At 45.8% G+C, this 16,226-nt stretch overlaps 1 protein-coding gene across 2 annotated transcripts in view; it reads right to left on the bottom strand.

Annotated features, from left to right (window-relative positions):
• Positions 1-7,154, bottom strand: part of Kat2b (lysine acetyltransferase 2B) — a 119,850-nt gene extending 112,696 nt beyond the window's left edge. The window contains exon 1 of one of the 2 annotated variants that reach the window (XR_003736657.2): positions 6,547-7,154. Coding sequence is in view for 1 of the 2 variants with exons in the window: in XM_028890194.2 (XP_028746027.1) it covers positions 6,547-6,795 (249 nt within the window). In the remaining variant the exon portion in view is untranslated. The remainder of the gene's footprint in view (positions 1-6,546) is intronic. The other variant, XM_028890194.2, reaches the window with a different exon arrangement.
• Between the last annotated feature and the right edge of the window lie 9,072 nt (positions 7,155-16,226).

Consider the following 16,226-nt stretch of genomic DNA (forward strand, 5'->3'; position numbering starts at 1 on the left):
TGGAGTGTGTCACTCTGAGGGTGGGCTTTCAGATCTCAAAGGCTCTCTCTCTCAGTGTCGCTCAGTCTTCCTCTGCTGCCTACAGATCAAGATGTAGAATTCTCAGCTCCTTCTCCAGCACCATGTCTGCCTCCATATCACCATGATTCTCACCATGTTGATAATGAACTAAACCTCTGAAACTGTAAACCAGCCCAATTTAAATGCTTTCCTTTATAAGAGTTGCCATGGTCATGGTGTCTCTTCACAGCAATAGAAACCCTAACCATGAGAGTTGTCTTCTTTTTCTTTTCACCATTATCTCAAAACAGTATTTGTTTTTATTATTATTATTATTATTTTATTATTATATTTTGTAATTAATTTGATTTTACATATCAGCCATGGATACCCCTGTCCTCCCTCCTCCCACCCCCAGCCTTCCCCTCCAATCCATCCCCCATTCCCACCTCCTCCAAGGCAAGGTCTCCCCTGGGGTTTCAGTTCAGCCTGGTAGGTTCAGTTGAGGCATGTCCAGTCCTCTCTTCCCTACACCCAGGCTGAGAAAAATGTCTCAGCATAGGCCCTAGGTTCAAAAAAGCCCGCTCATAGAGGAGGGATTATATGAGCAAGAGATACTGAGACCATGACTGGAAAAAGCACAGGGACAAATAGCCAAACTAGTGGAAACACATGAACTATGAACCAATAGCTGAGGAGCCCCCATGGAACTGGATCAAGGCCCTCTGGATAAGTGAGACAGTTGATTAGCTTAGCTTGAAGTATTTAGGAGGCCCCCAGGCAGTGGGACCAGTGCATAAGCTGACAGTTGTCTTCTAAGTATAGACTTAAAGATGCTTCTGTCCAGGCTAAAAACTTCCCTGTTCAACATATATATATGGCTTCTGGACAGAAAAACAATGTTCTTTGTAGCACAAATTCTAATTGGTCTTTATAATGAAAACCTAGAGTCAGATTTAGTGATAAATGCTGAAAGATCAGAGAAGTAAAGGAGCCAGCCACTAGAGATACTTCTTACATCTACCGAATCCTCAAACTGAAAGGGGGAGCTCCCATCCCTTTCTGCCTTATATTCCTCTCTCCACCCAGCCATATCACTTCCTGGCTTCACCTCCCAAGTACTGGGATTAAAGGTGTGAGCCTCCACTGCCTGGCTCTGTTTCTCTTTTAGACTGGATTAATCTGATGTAGCCCAAGATGGCCTTGAACTCCTGATCTTCCTGCTTCCTCCTCCCAAGTGCTGGGATTAAAGGTGTGTGCCACCACTGCCTGGCCTCTAGGATTAACTAGTGGCTAGCTCCACACACTGATCTCCAGGTAAACTTCATTTGTTAGAGCACAAAAAAATATCACCACAGTTCATGCTTTTTAATCCAAATCTATAGCTTTTGCTAGGATTCAAAGGTGTAAGTCTGCTCAGATCTTTTACAGACCCCTGTCGGCTGCTTTTTCTACAATGTGGATTTCAGTTCAGATTACAAACAGTAGATATCTAAAATTCTTATCTCTTTTTGTAAACTAAAAATTCAGGTAAGCTTCAGGGGATCAAAGAAGTCACAAGACCTGGATCTACCTCTCACAGATCAAAGGGACTCCAGATAAGTACAGCCTAAATTTCCCCACATGCCTATTCCTGAAGGTGGGATCTCTCTCCTGGTCTTGGGACTCCTCCCATCCCCAAATTACTAGGACTATGGGCCTGAACATTCCAAACATGAGATTTTCCTTTAAGTTCCTAAACTTTAACTATATTTGTCTCAGCAGATGTCCACTTGCCTGACAGACACCATCCAGGCATCAACTGCTGACTAAAACCTGCCCCAAATGTCTGTGAGCCCTGGACTTGCTGAAAGCTGATGTGGACCATCCAACCAATAGGATTTCTCCCTGTCTCTTCAGATCAGTCACCTAACCAGATGGTTCTGATGATTGCCCAAATCCTCTCCTGGCCTTAGACTAGCATTCCAGCCCTCCTGGGCATTGACAATGACACCCTAGTTTCATTAGGAAGTAGTTACAGAAGACAGTATCTCACCCCTTCCCCCCCAACAGGCTGGGATGTTATATCAAAAGGAAACTCCCTGGCATAGGGGACAAATGGTTACCGTAGTGCCTATTGGCTACCAGGAACGATATCTGTTATAACCAAATAAATCCAGATCTATCAACAGGTAGATAAATTAGCTGAAATATGTCTATAATATAATAGGGCACTTTGCCTGCTTTATGCAGAACAAGGAGATATTATCTGATTTTAACAAAAAAAATGTTGTTACTATACAAAACATTCGAGAATCATTTGAAATAATCTGGACGTACTCAAAAAAGCATGGCAAAAAAGTAGACCTGAGATGAAATAAATGACTTGTGCCTCGTCCATATCCTGGCTCCTTCTAGATAGTGACTCTATGATGTTAGCCATCATAGGGTTTTTGCCCCTTTTGTTTCTGCTATTTTCAGTTGGCTCCTGAATCACTGATGCCTTAACTAGATGATAATTCCTGTCTGGGTACCACTAAGATGACGGTTATTAGATCCTAATATAAACAGGTACCCATCACAGAGTCAAGGATTTGACTCAGGATATAACTCAAGGGTGGAATGTGAGAATCAAAGTTAAGTGCTAGAGGCTATTGTTTATGTTTTCACTTCCCTAAACAAGTTTGTTTGGCCCATTTGCACAGGATGTGCTTGATCACATGTGGGTGGGAGGAAATTGTCAGCATGTATACTTGCCCCTTATTGGATGTAGGCAGGAGATACATAAGCAGGAAATATATCAGGATGTATGCTTGCCCCTGATTGGACCTGATGGGAAATGTTGTGAATTTTGCAGTTTGATCTTTTCATCTCTTTTCATTCAGTCAGTCAGTAATCTCATCACAGAATCCAGTCAGTTTATTTAAACAGAGCAGGAAATTACACTGTGGGGCAAGCCTATAATTCTAGAACTTACCAAGCTAAGTCTGTGGGACCTTGAACTCCTAATCAGCCTGGATTTAAATAAATTAATAAGGCTGGGGCAAGGTGGCACATACCTTTAATCCCAGTAGGAGGCAGAGACAGGAGGATCTTTGTGAGTTCAAGGTTGACCTGGTCTAAAAATGGAGTTCCAGGGTAGCCAGAGCTACATAAAGAGCCCCTATCTCAATAAGTAAGTAAATCATATATCACAATCAAATCTGCCAGAAGAAGGAATTTGTGTAACTCCTAACAAAAATGTTGGTTAAGGTCAAAGGAAAAACAAGATATCTGAGATCAAATTTGAGAGGTGGTATTTGTTTTTTGTTAGCGTTTGGTGTGTGTGTTTGCATGTCAGATCAGTGCTGAACCATGAGAGGGCTTGTGATAAGCTACCTCCCCAGGACAGGGAATTAATTTTCAAGAGGGAAGAAGAGTTTTCAGATCCTAAAGGAACCATGCAAAGACCTGAGGTAGAGCAAGGCCCTGAGACATCAGCCAAGCCAGAAACAGATTATGGACTCAGAAAATGGGGAACTAAAGGATCAGACGTCAGCAAGGTCTAAACCATATATTCCTTATCATCCTGGCTGTGTCACACAAGTCAAGTGGTTCTGATGCAATTTTACCAGGCACAGTTCAAAGAACTCTAGGCTGGAGCCTGTAAAACAAGTTCGTTTGTTACACACAGACTTTTCACTCTTTTCTCTGGGCCAGATCTTGTCTAGGTCTCCAGGCCTGCTCTTCTTCCGGTAGCCCCCAGGAAACTATGTCTTCCCAGCCTCTACTGTTCCAGCTTCCTTGCTCTCCCACTGGCCCAGGAGCCATTGGCAAAGGTCGAGCCATCTGTCTTTTGTGGCTTGCTCATATTAAGTACAAAGACAAGCTGAAAAAAGCCACAGATTATACAGGAAGCCTTGTCAAGACCTAACCAACTCAGTCTAAAGAAAACACAATCTGAGCACTCATGTGCACACACATGCACATAATTGAAAATGAAATAAATCTTTTTTAAAAGCTAAGATAACATCCCTCCCAGGTTAGTTCTGGATCCCCAAGTGCCTACAAGCCACACCCACCCCTCCCCCAATCCAGTGGCCCCAGCAAAGGGCAGGCTCTAGCTGACCCAACTCCAAGTTTTCAAAACTGCTTTCAGTTTCTGTTCACAGCAAGAAACCATACCCCACCCAACACCAGCCAGCAAAAGTTGTAGATCAGGATGGCACATCCTCTAGGAAGTCACCCACTGGAGCTGCGGCGCCTGAGTTCCCCAACTCCCAGCCCCTACACTCAAAGAAGGCTTCACAGGACTCCATTGAAACTGGCTTACTGCTTTTACCCAGAATCTCAACACACACATACTCCATCAACAACCCCAAAGATAAAACCTGGTGTCCTAAGTCCAGCCTGGCCCCCAGTTAGAATTCCTCATAACATTTACTGAACAAGTCAGCAATTAAGAACACACACTTTCAGGCTGGTGAGAAGGCTCAGGGGTAAAGCGCTCATCTCAAAGGCCTGACAACCTGAGTTCAAATCCCAGAACCCACGTGGAAGGAGAACTGACCATTACTCTTTGACCTCCACATGAGTGCTCTGGCACATGTATACACACACACACACACACACACACACACACACACACACTCAACTCCCACACTTTCAAAGCTTCTCAGAAGCAGGAAGGCTTGAATAACAAAGGTTTTCTTTTCATATGAGTTTGTCAAAAAATATGGCCAAGAAATACCAAAGTATACACTTGAAGTGTGTTTCACTATTCAAGAAAATGTTAAAATATTGGGAAAAAAAACGTCAAGGCCAGTGGAGGAGCATGGTGGTAGAGCTGTAATCTTAGGCAGATCAGAGTTCAAGGCCATCCTGGGCTTCACAGGGAGACCTGGGGAAAATCAAAAGAAAAAAATGCATGCCTGCAACATCAGGAAAGTTTTCAGATACCACACAACAGCAGATGCCAGTGACGGGAGCTCAGGCAGAACTAAGCAGAGCTAACATAGCTGACCGGGTTTCTGAATGAGCCCAAAGCAGCTGCAAAAGCCAAGCCTATTAAGTCCTTGAGCTTGCTCTGGGTTCTGTCTGCCGCTCTCTCCCCCCATGCCTTCGTGCTACTCGAGGGGTCCTGTCTTCCTTAGTCTGTAGCTATTGGAGTAGAACTCCAGCCCTTTCCCATTTCTTAGACATATACTCTGATTCACCTTTTTGCATTCCTTTTTAGGATTTACGACATGATGTTAGTATTTCATAGGTCCTCTACAGAATTCAAAAGTAGCAATATACTTGCTTCGTGGAAAGTATTCTCAATTGCCACTCGCATCTCCCGGGGCTTTGTTAGAAATGCAGATCCTCAAACACCACCCCCACCAGACCTGATTCAGCATCAGCATTCCCATCAGCTCATTCAGCAATTGCAGCGCACACTAATGTGCATAAAGCACCGCGCTAGAGCCTCCACAGGAAGGCAGAGCGACTGCCCGACCTAAACAGGAGGTGGCCACATTGAAAGGGCCTGCAGGAGACCATCTGAGGCCCTCAGCAGCTCCAGTAAACACTGCAACCAGCATTCCCGGAGAGGAATGTCATCTGCTAGGCTTATCCATCCTCGCTGTGGGGGGTGGGGGTGAGAATGCGGATGTTGGGAACTTGACCCCTTTTGCAGCAGGCTGGAGCAGCAACATGGGAGGTGTGAGTGAGTGCGCCTCTTCCTGGACCAAGCCACAAGCCGCTTGAGCTGACAAGGCCAAGTCCCCGCCCCCTTCTGCTGTCACCCTGTCAAAACAAAGCCGCTGCCTACATCTCTTAGCCAGTCTCCCCTGCGGCCTAGGGAGCGAAACCCCCTACACGTGTATCTCCAGCTGGAGGCTGCGGGATGCCCGGAGCCCTCAACGAGGGAGAATGGCAAGAAAACTGTCCTCAAACTGAGAAGTACTCGCTGCCTGGGCCGTCACCTTGCCAGACCTTGTTTACACCCTACGCGGCCAAGATCGCTCTTTCACTAAACAAGTAATAACACAATAATGACAAGGCTGTCGCCGCGCGGCCAAGGCCGCCAGGCGCCAAAGGACCTGGGCTTGGGGCTGTGCCCACCTCCCACCCCGAGCTCCGCCCCTTTGCTCCCGCAAAGCGCCAGGATTCCGAGACTCTTCGGCGCGCTCACTCCGGAACCCAGCTCCTCCTAGCGGGGCACAGAGGGGAGGGCGTGCGCAGGGAGACACACGCAGATTCCCCCACCCCAAAAAGATGATTCCCAGCCGCGACTGGTTCGCCACACCAAGCACACAGTTCAGCTACCCGTGAAAGGTCTTTCGCGAACTCCTACAGAGCAACAAAGCCCCAGGGTAGCCCCGGCGCTTGGAAGCTAAGATTCATCATTCCCAAAAGAGGGAAACTGAGCAGATCTGGATGACCCCAACCCCTGCGGGACGCTGTGCAAGCCGCAGCGGCGGAGCGCGCGCAGCGAGTGCAGCACTTCCGCGGTGCCCGCGGGAGGCCCGGAGCAGGGTGGGGGAGGGGAGAGGAGGGGTCCAGGCCCGCCCGTGACCCCGCGATTGCGCGCGTCCCAGCGGGTACCTTGCAGGCGGAGTACACGCCGAGTTTCTCCAGTTTCTTCGCCCGCGGAGCGGAGCGCAGCTGCGCCTTCTTCACGGCGATCCGGGCCGAGCCGCCGCCTCCGGGTCCCTCGGCTGTGCCCGCCGCGGCCACCGCGGTCGCTGGCCCGCAGGAAGCAGAGCTCCCGGCGGCGGTGGCCAGGGTCCGGGGGGAGCCGTGCGGGGGCGCGGGCGGCAGTGCGGGGGGGCCGGCCCCGCCAGCCTCGGCCATGCCGCCCGAGTGTCACCCGCAGCCGCCAGGGTCCCCGCGGCGCCGGTGGCGGAGCCGAGACCCTCCCCCCCAACACGGCCGCCGCCCTGAGCCCTCCCCGCCCCCGCCGCGCTCCGCCGCTGGCGTTCGCAGGCCCCCGAGCCGCCCGGGCGGCTAGGACGCTAGCGGGCCTGAGCGCCGGGGCCGCTCTCTGCTCCCCTGGGCCGCTGGCATGTTGCTGCGAGCGTGGCCACCCGCCCGGCGCGCCAGGGCCCGTGGGTGACCAGCGACCCGAGAGGCTGGGCCGCTGCAGCCCAGGCACCTGCCGCCCTGCGCTGCGGCGTTCCTGGGCCTGACACCCTCCCGCGCCGAGACCCAACTTCCTCCACCCTAGCGGGAGCCGGAGGAAAAAATGTTTTCCAGAAGTATCCGTCAGTGGCCAATCCTCCTCTTTGTTGCTAATTCACCCAAATCATGGCGAGAGAGGTTCCTTTTTTTTTTTTTTTTTTTTTTAAGAGACTTTGGGTCAAACTTTTTCTTTTAAGAAGCCTTCCCCTGGTAGTTTCTGAACCGAATCTGCCCAAAGAGAGAGAAGACTCAATGGGCTCTGTTAAAAACACACACACACACACACACCACTCGTTGATTAGAGAACGTTACGGGTCGGCAAAACGAAAGCTAAGTGCGTGGGAAAAGTTTGAAATGAATCTGTATGCAGGGTTCACCCGGGTTGACAGGATTATAGTCTGCTGTTACTTTCTTGTCTATTATGTTTTCAAAGGTGAAACCCCGGCGCTTTTGTTAACCGAAAAGACAGTGTCCGGGAGTGATGCTGATTTTGACTTAAACTTCATAAGCAAAACTCTGCCCGTCACTGATGGCAGGTTGTCTACCCTCCTAAAACGACTTTCAAAGCCCTGCATTGACTGTCAGCACCGCCAGCAAGTGCCCTAATTCTGCGGAGCAAGCATGGGCATAATCTGGGACATGGGTCGCAATGTGTTTGTGATTGGTTGTCTCGCAACTCCTGCCGGAAGGGATGTACTTTCCCTTGTAAATCCTCCTTTGCCCATCTTGTTGATTGCAGTTTGTTTGTCGCGATCCCCTTTGAAGAACCTAAGTCCTTTTAACGCGGGCTCACATGTGACTGCGGTTACAGTTACTAAGGGCGATGCTACGCCGCTGAGGAAAAGGAAGTCTCTTCTGAGCAGTGAAGCCTGCCGCTGTGAAATGGCAGCCTCTTAATAGATTGCATCCTTCCTAGGCTTGGCATTAGCCCAGTGTGGAGGCTCATGCCTATTATCTCAGTATCTGAGAGGCTGAAGCAGGAGGTTGGCCGTGAGTTCCAGGGTATACTGGGCTCCATGCCTCAAAAATATGAATCAACAAGGCCAAGTGGACTATGCCTTTGATCCCAGAACTACAGAAGCAAAGGCAGGCCAGTCTATGTGAGTTTGAGACATCATGATCTACGTAAGGAGTTCCAGGTCAGCAAGGGCTACACAGAGAGACCCTGTGTATAAACCAACAAACAAAATAACAAAAACCTCAGGATTTACAGCACTTTCCTTTCTACAGTTGCTCTCCGGTGTTCTTCGAGTTTTTAATAACTTTACTGGGGAATCCAGGTTCTCTTACATGTTCTTAGTGTTCTTCCTCCAAGAACTTTTAAATGGATTCAGAAGGAAGCTTGATGTCCACTGTATGTAGTGAGCTGTAAATTCTGGCAGTTGCCGAGAGGAAGACTCAGAAGAGGAGGAGAGAAACGGGCTCCTTTTTCGTTAGAATCCAGAAAAATAAACCTGTTCTGCAATTGGGGTGGGGGGTGTAATCAGCTGTATTGAAGGGTGGGTTAAGAGGGTGCATCCTTCAAAGAAAAGTGGAGAATGCCCACCCAGAGTGTCAGGGAGAATATGCTTTTGCTTTTGGCCAGTAACAGGAGATAGAAAGAGTGGGAAAGTAAAAGATAAACTTTCTGAGTTAAAGGTCAAAAATTCAGGCAAGCTTCACAATGCAGACCTTTAAGCATCTACTCAGAGAGAGGGGCTTATGGGTAGGTATAAGAGCATCATCTCATTTAAAGAGGTGAAAATTTTTCCCGTCTCCTTAATATGTTGTGGGTATATCTGATTTCCTAAGAGGTGATCACCTGGTCAGATTTTTAATAGGCTTTCTGTATAGTGATAATAGGTTTCTCTACTGATGCAGTAAACCAGATCAAGCCTAAATGAAAAAGTGAGTTCTCCAGTTCTAGAGATGGAGGCAGGAGAAGTCACGTGCCTGAACTAAAGCAGGGAGGTTATGTAGCCTGTAGGTGAGGGGTGATCACATGTCTGCTACAAGTTAGGTTTGTGCTCCAAGTTCAAAGACTGAACACTTTAGACCATGAATTGGGCTGTGGGCAACTTCAGGGGAGGAGCTGCTGTAGCCACCAAGAATGCGGAACTGGGCTTTTTGTTACCTTTTCTTTGTTGGAGATTCTCTGAGAGGGTGGGGTTTGGAGAAAGAGAGATAGGGCTTCTCAGATCATGCAGGAGTAAGCTAGAGGTTCCAATGGAACAATTTTTCTTTTTTTTTTTTTTTTTTTTTTTTTTTTTTTTTTTTTTGGAGGCAGGGTTTCCTCTACCATCTCCTGCTGGTCAAGTGATTGGACAAGTCCAGTTGGAAGAGAACAATAGTTTGTCTTTGTATCCTTTGTATTTTGTTTTGAGCAGCTTAAAATGTCTTATCTCCACCCAGAGTCAGAGACACATCTAAGTTCTCTATTCTTTCTACAACAACAAAAAAACAAACCGGGGTGGGGGGGGGGGGTGGCACACACCTGTAATCCCAGCACTCAGGAGACTGAGCAGGTGAATCTCTGAGTTCAAAATCAGGCAGGGCGCTGGGCGGTGGTGGCCACACCTTTAATCCCAGCACTCGGGAGGCAGAGGCAGGCAGATCTTTGTGAGTTCGAGGCCAGCCTGGGCTACCAAGTGAGCTCCAGGAAAGGTGCAAAGCTACACAGAGACCCCTGTCTCGAAAAAAACAAACAAAGAAACAAACAAAAAAATCAGGCAGGGCTACATAGTGAGATCCTGTCTCAAAAAACAAAAACAAACATAGAATAGCCAAGGTTGGTGCTGGAGAGATAGCTCAGCAGTTCAGAACACTTGCTGCTTTTGCCGAGAAGCCAGGTTCAATTCCCAGCATCACATGACAGCTCACAATCATCCCAACTCTACTTCCAGTGCATCCACTCCTTCTGACCTCCATGAGCACCAGTCATGCACGTGGTGTGCATTCATGCGTTACATGGGGGCAAAACACAAATACACATCAAAATCAATAAACCCAAAACAATTCCTTTTAAATAGCCAAGCTTTCGGAGAAAAAAACACCCTTTCCAAAATGGCCTTCAACAAAGCCCTGCTACTTCCACCTTCCTCTGTTTCATATAGTATTTTAAATTTCATTTAGTATTCTAAGGAGGGGCGATTGTGATATTTCCCTTTCTACAAAATGGTTGTGGTAGCTAGGGGTGACGATGTCTACTTGTAATCCCAGGACTCTGGAAGCATATGGTAGCCAGTTCAAAGCCAGACTGGACTACATAATGAGATGCTACCTTTAAATTACTTAATTAAATTAAAAGCTGTGTTGCCAGGTGTGGTGGTTTGAATAAAAATGGCCCCCACAGCCCCATAGGGAGTGGCACTATTAGGAGGTGTGGCTTTGTTGGAGGAAGTGTGTCACTAGAGGGTGGGCTTTGAGGTCTTAGAAGCTCAAGCCTGGCCAGTGTGTCACTGTCACTACTGCCTGCAGATCTAGATGTAGAACTCTCAAGTTATTCTCCAATACCATGCCTGCATGCTGCCATGCTTCCCACCATAATGATAATGGACTAAACCTCTAAACTGTAAGTCAGTCTGAATTAAATGTTTTCCTTTATATTAAATGTTTCAGTGGTCATGGTGTCTCTTCACAGCAATAGAACCCTAAGACACCATGTAAATAGGAGATGGAGTATGAGGCTTATAGTGAAGGAGGAGATCTATCCTCAAGGATTGGCCTGCTAATGCCTATTCAGCTACCTAAAAGACGAAGTGACCGTAGTTCTCAGATCAGACAACTTCTTACATCACGATCTTAACAAAGGATGATAGGGTATTGTGTTCCACCCTATGTCCATTTATTACACTGATGGAATGGTCCACTTGAGATTTCTATGTGCCACTGGATGTAAATATTATCTCAAGTGGGGAGGAGGGTGAAGGGTCAGCTGTGGTGGAGCATGCTTTGTGGGGAAAGGAAGCAAAGGTGAGAGAGAGGTGAATCTCTTTGAGTTCAATACTAGCCTAGTCTACATAGTAAATTCCAGGCAAGTCAGCACTATGTAAGACTCTGTCTCAAAACAATAACCATTAGCTTTCTTAAGAATCAAAAAGTTTGCTGGGAAATAGTGATGCATACCTTAAATCCCAGCACTTGGGAGGCAGGAGCAGGCAGATCTCTAAGTTCGAGGCCAATCTGGTCTACAGAACGAGTTCCAGGACAGCCAGGGCTGTTACACAGAGAAACCCTGTCTGGAAAAAAAAACAAAAAAATCAAAAAGTTCAAATTTGAGGCCAGCCTATTCTTACATAAACAGTTCCAGGACAGCTCAAGCAACATAGCAAGACCCTGTTTCAAAACCAAAATAAATTAATTAAATACATTTTTAAAAGAAGAAAGATTTCCTGGACATGGTGATACTCATGTGCAGCCCAGATGATACAAGGACATCAGGTCCCTGCTTGAAAAACAGAAGCGGAAGGGAAAAGATCATGACATGGAAGCTGACATGTAGGTCAGACACATAGTGGACAAACAGCCACATAACAGGAAGGGATTCTATAGAGAGTCAAGGAAGCCTAATATGCTGTAAGGAAAGCCCAAGGGATTGATGAAAGCATGCTTAGAAAAGAGATACAGGCCGGGCGGTGGTGGCACACGCCTTTAATTCCAGCACTGGGAGGCAGAGGCAGGCGGATCTCTGTGAGTTCGATGCCAGCCTAGGCTACCAAGTGAATTCCAGGAAAGGCGAAAAGCTACACAGAGAAACCCTGTCTCAAAAAAAAAAAAAAAGAGAGAGAGAGATACAGAGGCTGGAGGTGTTGTTGGCTTATGTGTTTAATTCCAGCACTAGGAGACAGAGGCAGGCAGATCTCCCCACTCAAGACCAGCCTGATCATCACAGGGAATACCAGGACAAGCCAGTCTAGAAACCATGTCTCAAACAAACAAACAAAAAAAAAAAAAAAAAAAAAAAAAAAGAGAGAGAGAGAGAGAAAGAAAGAAAGAAACGTAGAGGAAAAGTTATACTTTACTGAATAATTCAGAAAACCTGGCAGACTTACAAGCTGTATAACTGCAAGCCACAGCCCAGTACATAAGCCACTGCATCTGGGGTGGAGATTCTGGGAAGGAAAAGTACAATATCTCATTAAAGGACTCATTATTCCATCTATCTCTTTAGCATGGCTTAAGATGTGCCCACCTTCTTAGGGTGGTCTCTAAGCTAGGTAATGAACCAGCGCAACTGAAATGTTAGGTCTACCCCAAACCTGAGATTTTATTCTGTTGATCAGATGTTTTTTTACTCTAACACTAGGACTTTGGAGACTGAGTCAAGCAGGTTGGAAGTTTGAGGCTAGCCCAAACTACATAGCAAGATATTATCTATGAAAAAACAAATCATGCTGGGCAGTGGTGGCACATGTCTTTAATCCCAGCATTTGGGAAGTAAAGGCAGGCAAATCTCTGAGTTTGAGGCCAGCTTGGTCAGGATGGCCAGGGCTACACAGAGAAACACTGTCTTTAAAAGCCAGAAATAAGGGGCTGGAGAGATGGCTCAGCGGTTAAGAGCACCAACTGCTCTTCTAGAGGTCCTGAGTTCAATTTCCAGCACCCACATGGTGGGTCACAACCATCTATAATGAGATCTGGCACCCTCTTCTGTGCACATAATAAATAAATAAATCTTAAAAAAAAAAAAAGCCAGAAATAAAAACAAATCCATACCCTACATGGATGAACAATGCTTCCTTATGAAGACTTAAGTGTCTGGCATAGGATACCTCCCTGTAAATTATTGGTCAGGAAGGCTCCAGAGGCCCCCCAAACAGCACAAACTACTGTCATAGCTCTTGGTTACCCACCATAACTAGAAGGCAAGACCCTATTGCTGAAGATACAACGTATTCTGATTGCAGAACATTTGAAAAATTGGGCTAGAACTAATCTGAGAAACTAATTCCATGCTGACTAATTTTCATAGTGCCATACAGGTGCTATATAGGCTGCTGGGGGAGAAAAGAAATCAGTGGTACCTAGTGGTGAAGCCTGAATGTTATAATACCATCTTGGCAGGTTCTTGCCTAGTGTACACTGGTGCAAGAGTAGCAGGAAGGCTGTAAGTTAACTGTGGGAGTCTGTCAGAGTCCAGCTCCAACCTGCTCCCATCTTTTGAAGGGTTATTGGGTGGAGGAGAGAGGAATGAGGAAATAATAGAGAGGTAGAAAGAGATAATAAAGAAGACAGAGACACAGGGTAGCTTTGGGAGGACCCTGGGTCAATACCCCGCTGCCCAGAGCTTTATTCAAAAGAGCTTTTTATAATAATGTCCAGGGGCGCGGCAAAAGACCTCCCACTTGCAAGAGATCAAAGCACACCATACAACCAAGTGTAGACCCTGACAAACACCTGGTAAACATGTCCCTGGCCAAATCATCCCATTATGCAGCCCTGCTGGGTAAAGCAAGCTCAGATTCTCTGACCCTGAATAAGATCTCACTAGATAGCATCTGTGGGCCTCCACAGTTAACCACTTTCGCCTTGGATTTGAGCCAGCTCCACAGGAGGGAATTCATGCCTGGTATTATAAAGCCGAAAGAAAGCCCATGGCTTGGAGGTCACAGGCCCCAAGAAGGTTCCTTTCACTGTTGCTTTGGCGAGTGGACAGACATGCTGTCAACTTTACCTTCTAAATATTTGTGCATTCATACACACACACACACACACACACACACAAAATTAAAATGTAATAAAATTAAACAAAAATCAAACAATAATTATTTTTAAAGATTTATTTTTATGTGTTTGTTTTCCTGTATGTATATATGTGCACCACATGTATGCATGATACCCAAGAATGTCAGAAGAATATGTCAGACTCCCTGAAACTAGTTATTGATAGTTGCAAACCACCATGGGATAGTGGATGTCAGTCCCATCAGTTGAGAATAGGATCACTACCACAATTTAGTGCCAAATTTGACTCAAGCTTGGCTACTGCCCTCAGGTTAAAGAGAACAACATGGAATCCATTTCTTGGGCTCCTTTTAAGGAGTAAAATCACAAGTAGTTGCAAAGCACATTTACAGAAGAGAGACAATGGAGCAATAAGGAAATGCAGACAAATCAAAACAAAACAACTATAACAACAGCAAAAAACTACCATGTGGTCCATATGTGATTAGGAGGGTGAGGGAATTCTCATAAAGAAGTCCAGGTCATGGGTTGGGGCAGGTCAGGCCCCAGGAAACAGATGTAAAATAGCAACTCCCCTCTTACCTAAGTAAACAATACAGCAAATGGCTCCTGCCTTCATAGTAGAGTCAGATAGGTTCCTCACACGGGGACTTATGTTTCCCTGTCTAATCTTTGCTAGGGAATGTCCTAATAATGCTGTCAAGTGGCAATGATTCTAGAATTGTTCATCTGATGTGTGATCAAGTGAGTGTCACATAGGAGGGCACAGGGCCTAATTATGATAACCAGGAGAAATAACATTAGAGGGCCAACGAAGGGGGAGAACCATCTTAGCCATATTGGACAGTCTAAATATTTGATAGATTTTGTTTAATTTTTTATATAGATCATCAATTTGGTTGCCAATAGTATGAGAGAAATCAGAGATATTAAAACAGCACATTCCAGTAAGCCGCTGACAACTAAGATTATATTTAAGTAACAGGTAACCTATAGTAGCTCTATTTTGAAGAACAGTTCTCAGTTCTCCCATTTCTTGATTAATTTCTGCTAATATTTTTGCTGTAATATTGGTAGTTTTTTTTAATTAGACAGGCCATTTTAGAAACCTCTTTTTGTAGTCCAACAACAAGAAGTCCTGGGACAAGTAACAGAAAGGCTGTAGTAGCAGCAACTATTGCAGGATCTAATAGATGTGAGGAACCATCACAGTTGTCAGGAAGAGCTCTTGTAATTTTTTTTACAGATTGTAAAGATTTGCTGAGTAAAATAGGCATAACACACCCTATCCTACATAAACCCTTATATCCTGCAGGGAGAGCAAAATAAGTATTATTTTCATAGAAAAAAAAAGTCCTAAGGGCAATTGTTTACCAAAGGGAAGGGTGAGATAAGAAGTGGAATTACAATAAGGGACATTAGCCCAATCAAAACACAGTCAGTGGGGGGGGGGGGGAAGACATCATCAATGGGAACATCAGCCACAGTTTCTAAATCATTAGTGGGGACATGTTCCATTTTGTCACTCATTATCCTTGTATAATTTTCATATGAAACCTCTATTCTATACAAATTTCTTTTTAAGAGCCAGGGAATAGAGGGATCTCCTCTGACACAGGAGTTCCCTCATTGGCTTTTTAGTGCTAGATGGACCCAGAGATTATACCCCATATTATTACTTACAGACAGGGCTACTATGGGTATGTAAAGTTCAATTAAAGTAATTAATTAGTCTTAGTCTTATAAGATGAATCTTTTGTTGTTGTTGTTTTTGGTTTTTCGAGACAGGGCTTCTCTGTGTAGCTTTTCGCCTTTCCTGGAACTCGCTTTGGAGACCAGGCTGACCTCAAACTCACAGAGATCTGCCTGTCTCTGCCCCCTGAGTGCTGGGATTAAAGGCGTGCACCACCACCGCCCAGCTTGTATGATGAATCTTAAAGGATCTTATTAGTAAAAGACTGAGTCAATTGACTCTGCCCTCTGGTCATTAGCCATTGAAGCTATTCCAGGAAGTCCTTCAGTTGCTTTCATGAGAAAGGTATTGAGAATCTGCTGACAGTTGCCCCACGTGGGGAGATGATTGAAAAACATGGAATCAATTAAAGAAACTAAGGTTAGTGCTGAAAGGGGGGTTCTGGTTCTTCCAGTTGTAGAGATCTGTAGTAGAGAAAGGAACAGGTAGCAATTGTCAGGAAAAGGCTCTAGTGTGGGAGGCCAGCTCCCACCTTTTAAAGGATTCTTATGAGAAGAGAGGGATAAGAAATGAGAGATAGAAAGATAGTGAAGTGGAGAAAGACAGAAACACAGAATAGCTTTGGAAGGACCTGGATCAAAACCCAATGGCCTTTTCTGTTTATTCCAAAGGGCTTTTTATAATATGCCAAGGGGAGAGGCAAAAGACCTCCCCTTTGCAAGATCAAACACACCATACAGCCAAGTGT

The sequence above is a fragment of the Peromyscus leucopus genome, chromosome 16_21, assembly GCF_004664715.2.
Source record: "Peromyscus leucopus breed LL Stock chromosome 16_21, UCI_PerLeu_2.1, whole genome shotgun sequence".
In the NCBI taxonomy this organism is placed as follows: Eukaryota; Metazoa; Chordata; class Mammalia; order Rodentia; family Cricetidae; genus Peromyscus; species Peromyscus leucopus.